Source organism: Cicer arietinum, chromosome 3 (assembly GCF_000331145.2).
Source record: "Cicer arietinum cultivar CDC Frontier isolate Library 1 chromosome 3, Cicar.CDCFrontier_v2.0, whole genome shotgun sequence".
NCBI classification, from domain to species: Eukaryota; Viridiplantae; Streptophyta; class Magnoliopsida; order Fabales; family Fabaceae; genus Cicer; species Cicer arietinum.
Genome location: NC_021162.2, coordinates 3,429,911 through 3,439,787, shown reverse-complemented (window position 1 = coordinate 3,439,787; position 9,877 = coordinate 3,429,911). Strand labels below are relative to the sequence as shown.

At 34.7% G+C, this 9,877-nt stretch overlaps 1 protein-coding gene across 2 annotated transcripts; it reads right to left on the bottom strand.

The window, feature by feature from the left end:
• Positions 1-1,532: 1,532 nt before the first annotated feature.
• LOC101515505 (KH domain-containing protein At4g18375-like) lies at positions 1,533-5,044 on the bottom strand. Of its 2 annotated transcripts, none has more exons than XM_004491770.4 (7): positions 4,292-5,044; positions 3,321-3,752; positions 2,935-3,192; positions 2,550-2,819; positions 2,369-2,436; positions 2,143-2,211; positions 1,533-1,971 (listed from the first exon to the last, which is right to left on the bottom strand). In XM_004491770.4, exons 1-6 carry the CDS (start codon positions 4,901-4,903, stop codon positions 2,163-2,165), a joined length of 1,689 nt encoding a protein of 562 aa, XP_004491827.1. In that variant the 5' UTR covers positions 4,904-5,044; the 3' UTR covers positions 1,533-1,971; positions 2,143-2,162. The 2 variants fall into 2 exon arrangements, with proteins under 2 accessions (XP_004491827.1, XP_004491828.1); XM_004491771.4 differs by having other exon boundaries at positions 1,689-2,024.
• Between the last annotated feature and the right edge of the window lie 4,833 nt (positions 5,045-9,877).

Here is a 9,877-nt window from a genome sequence, read left to right as displayed (position 1 = left end):
GTGGCATATTATCACAAACTTCATTAAATTTAGAAATAAATTAAATTAGATTCATGCATAGAAAAAGTCACAAGTCAAACAGAAAGTTGCATATATGTTCTGTTGCAGTTGAAACATAAAACGACCTTTGTAATCTTAAATGGCCTAAGCAAGAACTCAAGTGAGTAAATAAGAAATTCAACTGCATTCAATTAACATTACATATTAGGGGTGGTGGCAAAAAAAAACACCATACCATGTAAGTCATTGAAACTATCCACCATATCTTCAAATATTTCTTCAATGATTTCCAGAATCCCAAGAATCTCAAATGGCATGTTAACATTTGATTCAAGTTTATCCAACAGCCTAAACAGAATACAAAACTAACAACCAACAGTTGGATCCTCCGAGCCTCCTGTGCTTAGTTCATTTAAGTCCAAAATTTCCAGACATGTACTTGGAGTAATGTTATACCAGTAACACATTCATACAGTAAGGAAATAATAATAAAAATAAAATAAAAAAATTAATGACAAAAAGTGTGGTTTACTCCAATGTTAGCATTGGAGCTAGTCAACATGGCATTTATGTGGACTAACACAAGTGCCTACAAATACAAAATTACTAAAATAGAAATATGATTAACCATAACCTAGCAATTCCCATTGATCTATGACAAAATATCAAGATATAATATATCAAAAGTTGCCCATGCAAGGTAAGACTGCCTACAATATATCACAATGGATCCAACCCTTCTCTAGACCCAACACTATGTGAAAGGTCTATAGATGCTGGTTGCCCTTTCTAAGTCATGCCCAGCCTAAAAGGTAGACCTATAAAACAAACAAGCATCAATCGAAAGATAAATAGCCCATTCCTAACTAAACTATACACCAGACTAGTGCCCTGGATTTGGCTCCTTCGGAAGAATGAGATTTGAACTCAAACTCCTTTTTTAATTGATATATCAAGCGCTAACCCATTATCCATGGAAATCTAATAGAACTTGTTTGAATTGTTGACTGGATGCATATTTCACAATGTTGTCAATTGTAGATCATGGAAAATAGTGGTTTGTTCAAAATCAGCTATGCTGAAGTGTTATAGCGCCGCAATAGCGGAGGCTATTTGACAACATTTTGTACTAAATGGCGTGTTGCAGAGCAATAGCATTTTGTTCAAATTCTGCTATGCTATAGCGCTACAACACCGTGATAGCAGTTATTTGACAGCAGTAGTATTTGAGCTATCGAATTGCTTTCAAAATTGGGTGGATTTGTGGAAAGAGAACTGTGTGGATTTATGAAATGTGAAAAGTGAACAACTTACAATTAAATGACATTTTAACCACAGATTTGAAAACCCAGAGTAACCCATTCAACCTAAAAACCAATGAACCAATCTTGTATTCAGTATATTCAGCTCATATAACCAAAGGAGCCACCAGCTAGTAAAAATTCAACTAAACCAGAATGAAACTAGCAAAACCAATAAAAAAACAGAGGTGAAATGCATCACTTTCAAATTTAAGATTAAAGACTAAAAGGTAAACTTACCAAGAACCAACATCATTAAATAATTAAATTCAACGGAATAAAGTTCAAACTGCAAGTAACTATGAACTATCAAGAAAACAAAACCCAACAATAATAATACAGGTATACAAACTGCCAAAGGATCATAGCTACATGGTGTTTTAGATCTAAAGACAACCCAAAGTGGAATCATAAAGCAGCCACAAAGGCAAGCTGTTTTTATAGGTTCTTGGGAACACAAGTTATTAAGCTTTGGGAAGTAAGGTGAAATGGACATGGTCAAATTCAATAGTCTCCACATGTTTGGTCCCCTAGATAGAGGCATCAAGGTTGGCCATGAGTTTGTCAGTCCACTAGGTTGAGGCGTCAAGGTGGACCATGAGTTTGTCAAACCCTGGTTCATCTGGTCTTCTGGTTAAGGCAGTAGGCTGCAGGGCTTCACAGAACTCAGCTGTTTGGATGGGAAGGGAAAGGCAACAAAGGGAAAACAAGAGCATCAGAATTCTACAAGGTACACTGGTCAGGGTAAGATATCAATCTGTTATATGCTAATGTGAATAGCCTATATTGTAGGAAGTTGCACAGATAAAATACAAAACATATTATGAAAACTAAAATCTACCTGCATGGACCCATCAAGTTTTAGTAACCGTGGTTTCTCCTCCGAGAAACACCATTCTGACTAGACAATCTGGCAACAGATACCAAATATCAGTGTTGATGAGTTTTTGAACACTTCAATAACATATCGTTGAAAGTAACTTCACAACATGTATAGGGAAGAATACGGAAACTTGAAAAATAAAACAATAACAATGCATTGAATGTAAAATAAATGGATTGGTTACCCAGAAGTACTAGACCGTCCCATAGCATAACTTCCATAAGCTCCATAAGGACCACCTCCTCCGCCAAGCTGCCACATATGAAAAAATATTAAAAATAATGAATTGAGGAATAATAATTGAACTAGCAGAACTCATTCTCACTTAAAATTCTCCCAAAAATAAATGGTTGTAAAAAATGTACCTGTGAACTTCCATAGTTTCCATAACTGTCACTGGATGCCAAATCACTTGAACCTCCATAGCCACCTGAATAAGAATGTCCACGTCCATGTCGCTTTCCATCTCTACCATCATAATTCAAACCATCTGGTCCATCTGCCGACGGAGGAAGATATGGAAGTACTGGTGGAAGGAATGATGAAACAGAACGCTCCTTATCAAAAAGATTTGCTCTTAGTCGGGTAAGTACTTGCACGAGAGCATCCTTAGCAATATCTAGGTCACCCGAAATCTAATAAAAAGTTGAGAAATAAAAAAGAAAAAACATAGTTCAGAATTATTGAGCATTGCAACATTTGATTGCCCGAAAAAGACATTACTCAGTCAATCTACTGGAATTCCCTCACCTGCACCATTTCATCCTCTTCAGATGCAATTTTAGGAAGATTTTCCTTCGATAGGATGCGGATGTTAGCTTTTGTAAGCCTTCTCATTTCGGTTATGATTGTTCCTCCTTTACCAATAAGGCAACCAATTCGATTGCTTGGCACTAGTAACCGGCTAGTGAAAGAGAGAATACCAGAATCTCTTTCAATTTTCTCACTGCACCGGGGTTGCAAGCGCACAGCTGCTTCTATTGTTGGAGAGAAAGAATCCTCAAAGAACTGCATAAACACAATTCAAAAACCATCATGACAGCCAAAAAAGGCCATGCATTCATAGTGTTTGTTCATACGACACAAACAAAATGATTAAATAAAAAGGTGCAATTAATTGATGATCAAAGTTTCACCTCTCTTGTTGAAATGGCTATTAAACAGTCATCTCCTTCAGTTGCTGAACTATCAACCTTGATATTCGCCCCAGAATCCTGCCTAATTTGATTTATTATACCACCACCCTTACCTATCACACCTCCAATGTTAGCAGTTGGACAAACAAATCGAACTGAAAACTCCCTCACAGAAGTTTCATCCCTTGAACCCGAATACATGGACCGTGGTGGCCAGTCTCCAACATCACCTTTATACCCCCCATAACCACCAGAAAGAGGAGCCATGCCCATAATCGGAGCCCCACCAGGAGGACCCACCATCGAACCACCAGCTGCATACACCCCGGGAACTGCAGAAGTAAGCAAATGCTGTGTCCGTGAAGGGTTGTCATGAAGCCGTGACGCAATCTGATTCAGAGCGTTCTTCACAACCACAATCTCACCAGAAATCTGTAGTTACAGCATTGTGAACAAAGACATACAATAACTTCTCATTCAGATGCAACAATAACAGATGAATTTGCAAGTAATGAATGCAGAAAACTCAACATAAAAATTAATTTCATTACGAGCATGTACTTAGGGCCTGTTTGAATTGGCTTATCTGAGCTTATCCACTGACATAAGCACTTACAAGACTGTCCAGAAGAGCTTATAGAAACAGGTTATGATATGGTCATCCAGCTTATTTCCATAAGCTCTCCAGAATATCTTATGAATACAGCTTATAGCTTCTGTGTAAAGAGTTTGACTTTATTTTAGAAATAGCTTATACCTGATCACATACATGATAAGCGCTTATTATAGCACTTAATTAAGCTGTTTAATTATAATATTTGATATATATTTAGTTTTTCATTGATAGCGTCTATACTCTACAATCACTAAACTAGCACAAAAAACGAATTACTCTATATTTGAAAGAAAATGCAAAAATACATAATGCAAACAACAAAATCAACAAAAAAGAATAGCGAATAAAAATTAACCTGAACAAGTTCATCAGAGCTCAAAGCACAAAGAGGCAAACGCTCATCCTTAAGAATCCGAATCTGCGCACCAGTTTCACTTCTGATACTCTGAACAATCTGTCCACCTTTTCCAATCACACAACCAATCTGATCAGACGGAACAAGAAGCTTAGCCGTAACCTGATTCCCCCCATCCTCCTTCTCCATATCCTCATCCTCATCACCATCCTCACCACGACCACGCAAATCATCAGCAATAACTCTCTGATGAATCTTTAAAAGCGCATCGTGCGCCGGCGAAACAAATTCACCGGAACCCTCAACATCATTAGTCTCTTCAGCCGAACTGTAGATCGTAACAACACGTTCGTCGCATCCGTGGAGAGTCTCACCGATTCGGATCTTAGCTTTAGTATCGGCGCGAAGCTGTTTCACGATCTCCCCGCCGCGGCCGATTATGCTACCGATCTTACGAATTGGACAGAGGTAACGGTAAACGGTGTCGTCTTGAGTTATCATGAATGTGTCACGTGTTTCGTCAGCGCCGGGGTTACGACGTTTGTTTTTGTTGCCGTCGTCGTTGTGAGAGTGTGAACGTTTGTTTCCGTAAGAATTTCTTTGACCAGCCATTAACAGTTTTGGAATTGGATGGATCTTGGATAACTGATTTGGTTTCGATTTTTATAGTTTGATTTAACGGATTGAAACCGCAGTGTGGTTTAGGGTTTTTATGTGAAGTGTACTGTTTGTACACTTCGCCGCCTTAGAATGCTTTCCTGTCCAACGAGTCTACTAGTTATTATTCAACAAGGGTTACAAAATATAGATAATTGATTTGTTAATTGATGTTTTTTATTTTATTTTTACTTAGAAAATAACTATTATTTTGTTTTTAACCATAGATTATATATGAATGATATCCTAATAATATTGAGATTAGCTTAAATATAAGTAAAATTTGATTAAGAATAATTTTATGAGAGATTTGAAATTAAATTCTTTTAAATGATTCAACGTTTATTAATTATTTGACTTCGATGATTAATTGATTTTTTTTTTTGTTATTATTATTTGAAAAAATCAAAATACATATTAAAAATATATTGATTTATCTAAGCACAAAATGTATCTAGATAACCAATAAGAATGCTAAAACGTTTACAAAACAAAAATATACGAGATAACAACTTCTATAAGCGACCTACTCCAAACTTACAAAAAAAATAAAACAACTAAATAAATAATTTAATAAGATAATGTTTACACGATTAGGAAAGTTTTTGATAAGTGGTTTCAAAGCTTTTTATGAATGATATTGGTTTGAATAAAAATACACTAAGAAAAATATATCTCATATCTACTAACGAGCTCGAGAGTATTTGTTGTTTCAAGAGTTATTTATTGTTGTTGATATCAAAGGCGATATGATTGTTGGGTATATTGTTCCATGTAGAACAATTGAGGAAAGAGTACAAGTGTTCTTCACATTGTCTAAGATAGATTTGTCACCTGAAAGTGCCTTTTTGTTCTAGGAGTTATCTTTGTACTTTATAAAGTGCTTGTTAGTTTTGCCTTGTAGTGCAAACATTCTGATCATCTTAGATCTTTATGAACTTAATGAATATGATTGTTTGATCTTTTAAGATTGACCTTCATATCTTAAATAACAAGAAATGATTGAGACAATAATTTTCTTGGTAACTAGACTAATCCTTGTTAGGAAATCTAAAGATATATTTAAAAAACAAATTAAAATCATTCTCAAGAGTAAAAATTATTCATCGTCATGGATCACGCACGCATAATATTTTACCTGAGGTTTATGTGTTTACCTCTTAAAGCGAGGACAAATCACCAACTCCGCAATATAATAGTATCTCGACTTAGTCCACGTGAACGATTGTCTTAGAATGCATCGGTGTTAGCTAACAGCTACAGTAAGAATGGTTTTATGGTTAAGATTAGAGGAAACATATTAGAGTTTCTATCCAATGTGGGACTTTAGTATTTATAGAGTTGAAAACTACTCAACATATTAGAGTTTTCCAATGTGAGGCTTCAACAATTCACACATTAAAATACTCTATGTGTCCAACAATCCCCCACTTGAACTTAAAAAAATGTGGGTTTGCTTTTATCACTATATAATGAGTTTCAAACTCTTGTGAAAAATACACCAAAGTTGGATACATCTCCCAACTTTCTCTTTTTTACCTTTTCTATTATGCTCGACTTATTTCCGAGCCACTTCTCCCCTTTCTTTAAGTCTCTTCGATATTTATAAGTTGTTTTGTACCGTTGTCCATTCGATTTTTTTAGCGGTTGTTGTGTCGTAGTCCATTAAATATATAGAGCAGTTGTTATGTCATAGTCTATTCGATATTTTAAAGCAATTTTGTATCGTAGTCCCTTCGATATTTTCAAGCGATTTTGTACTGTAGTCCTATCGATTTTTAGAGCAGTTTTTATTTCGTAGTTATGTTGATTTTTGAGTGGTCCTAATACCAATATCCTTTTAGAGAGGTTTTTATGTCGTAGTCCTGTCGATTTTTTAGTGGTCATAATACCATTATGAGCGGTTTTTGTGTAGTAGTCTTTTAGAGAGGTTTTTTGTGTCGTAGACCTTTTGATTTATGAGTGGTCATAATACTATATTGCGAGTGACTTTAATCGTCATATTGAGTGTGACTTTATCCGTCATATTGATGGTGTAATTCTAGAACGATTTTCTTCAACGTAATGGAACTCCAATATAGTGAATCTGGGCTGTTTTATCCTTGGGACTTTGTGATTGATAGTCTGTTTTGCACAATTTGGACAGTGTCGCAAAACGTCTTAAAATTGTTTCTGAAATAGCGTCAAATGCTTCTATAAGATTGTGCATAAACAAAGGTGTATCTTGACTTGAACCTTTGCATTGTAAGTAAGATTCAGATTCAATAAGAGTGACTCATAGTCTTGAACCCTATCTTTGACATCAAACTCACACACAACCTTTTCATAGCGTGTATGCTCAAAAGCTCATGCATTAATGACCCTAAACGTCTATCCCAGTATAGTGAACGCTCTAGGAATTCTGCCTCAAAATTCCATATGAAACGGCCCCACTTCCACATTCACATAGGTGAGTCTATCAAGAGTACTCATGTAGCTAGGTACTCCACTCTAGATAGAGTATAGATCTCATTAAGAATTTCTATTACCTCATCCTATCATCGCTTCAAGAATCATGCTTCTCTAATTTATAATAGCATGTTCATCTCATATCACTTCACAACTTGTTATTACCCATTGAACCTAATTCTTGGGATCTCTAGTCTTTTAGGTCAGGTTACCATCATGAGTGACTCTATAGGCATTAATCCCATCATTTTGGATGTATTTAGGACTTTTTCACTAGCTAACCCTTTCGTCAAAGGATTTTCTAAATTCTCATCAGTGCGTACATGATCCATTATAACAACTCTTTTAGAAAGTAACTCTCTAACAACATTGTGCTTACGACGAATTTGTCGTCTCTTATCGTTGAAATAACGATTCTTAATCTTCGCAATAGTTGCGATACTATCACAGTGGATCAACACAATTGTCATAAGTTTTTCCCATATAGAGATCTCAACTAGCAAGCATCTCAACCAACTCGTTTCTTCAATAGTAGTAGTTAGTGCTATCATTTCAGACTTCATAGTGGACTGAGCCAATGTCGCATGTTCTTTGATTTCCAAGATACAACACCACTAGTTATACTAAAATATAGCCACTGGTTGTTTTTGAGTCTTTTTGATAAAATGTTCCAATGAGCAATAATGTATCCTTCAAGGACGACAGGAAATCTTTGATAATGTAACCCGCGACTCAACCCAATAATATCTTCGGTGGAATAAATTGATTTTGAAACAATTTTCTAAACTCAAAAATAACAATTTTAAGACATTTATTTCTGTTATGTCAACCAAAGAGATTATTGGATTTGGTTCTTGTGCCTCTAATTTCAATAAATTGTTTAAGTGAGGCAAACAGAAAAAGATAAGAAAGCTGAAGAATTAACCCATGGGAGGATAATGATTACTCTATAAAAATTATATTTTTATTGGACTTGTTGGTGAGTTGTATAACTACTACAATTTCAGCAATACTGTGAGCTACTACCTCAAATATCAGAGTATCAGATGACCAATGATAGATCCGTGGAGGCTCACTCCCGTAAAATTAGAAGATAACTCATGAGATCATCTATTAAGGTACGTTACTCATGGCATATTTAAATTAAATATTGAAATTTAATATGTCTCATTCTGTTTGAATGTTGAAATCAATAACATGTCTCCTTCTGCTTACATGTTATGTGATTTATATTTTTAACATGATAGACTTTGTGATGTGAGCACAAGTAACTTAGATTTAATTCCAAAGTTATCTTTAAATAATTTTGAAAAATGTGATTTTTGTAGTCAAGCTAAAATAACAAAGAGTTCACATAAATATGTAGTTTGAAAATCTGAGTTTGAAAAATAAATTCCCTTTCAAATCGAGAAATGGTGGGGGCAACGAACCAAGTCATGTTCCCATGACAAGAAGCACTTAAAGCAGCAAACGAGGCAAAACAAAAACTCGAAGACGTAAGAGAGTCATAGTTGCTAAAGATTATAGACCGTATTATACGGCCTATACCTTAGAAGAGGATCCTACAAATCTTTAAAAAGCTTTATCATCTTTAGATGTAGATTTATAGCAAGAAGCAATAAATGATGAAATGGATTCTGTAGAGTATAACATGATCTGACATTTTGTAGACTTGTCTCATGATTGTAAATCAACATGATGTAAATGAATATAGAAAAAGAAACTAAACACAATGGAATGATCGATAAATACAAGGCTCGCCTTGTAGCCAAAGATTTACGACAAAGAGAAAATATATATTTCTTTGGCACCTTTCCACCGGTCACTAGAATTACATCCATTATGATACTCATCTCAGTTGGTGCTATTCATAACTTGGTGGTACACCAAATGGATGTCAAAATTGTTCTATTAAATGGTGCTTTGGAAGAAGAAATCTATATGGAACAACATGAAGGTTTTGTGATTCATGGATATGAAAACAAGTTTTGTAAGTTAGGTAAATCTTTGTATGGTCTTAAACAAGCTCCTAAGCAATGACATGAAAAGTTTGATAACTTGATTATATCGAATGAGTTTAAAGTGAATGAAAGTGACAAATATATAAAAGGATTAGGATAGGGATAGATTAATCATAACGATTCAGTAGTTGATATAGTTGATAACATCTTGGTTGGCATATTGTCCAATATTAACTAATTAATTGATCTAGTTTTCTTCCTTCATTACAAATTGGCTAAATATGTTGGTTCCTTTACTTTCCAATTTCCAAATGATATTGGAAAGACATATATATACATTTTAGATAAATTCCTCGTTTAAAAGGAAAAATGAGAATTAGTTAAATCCTTTGATTTAAGGTGAGAACAGAAAAAGTAAAAAGTGATATGATGAAAGAAACCACATATTATTTTTAATATTATGCGAAATGATCTGAAACACTAATGCAATTTTTGAGAAATTACTTTATCCAAATCTTTA

Coding starts and splice junctions, on each gene's coding strand:
- LOC101515505 (XM_004491770.4), bottom strand. CDS start 4,903: ATGGCTGGTCAAAGAAATTCTTACGGAAACAAACGTTCACACTCTCAC. Junction 3,753..4,291: donor GCTCTGATGAACTTGTTCAG/GTTAATTTTTAT, acceptor CTGTAACTACAG/ATTTCTGGTGAGATTGTGGT. Junction 2,212..2,368: donor GGACGGTCTAGTACTTCTGG/GTAACCAATCCA, acceptor ATCTGTTGCCAG/ATTGTCTAGTCAGAATGGTG.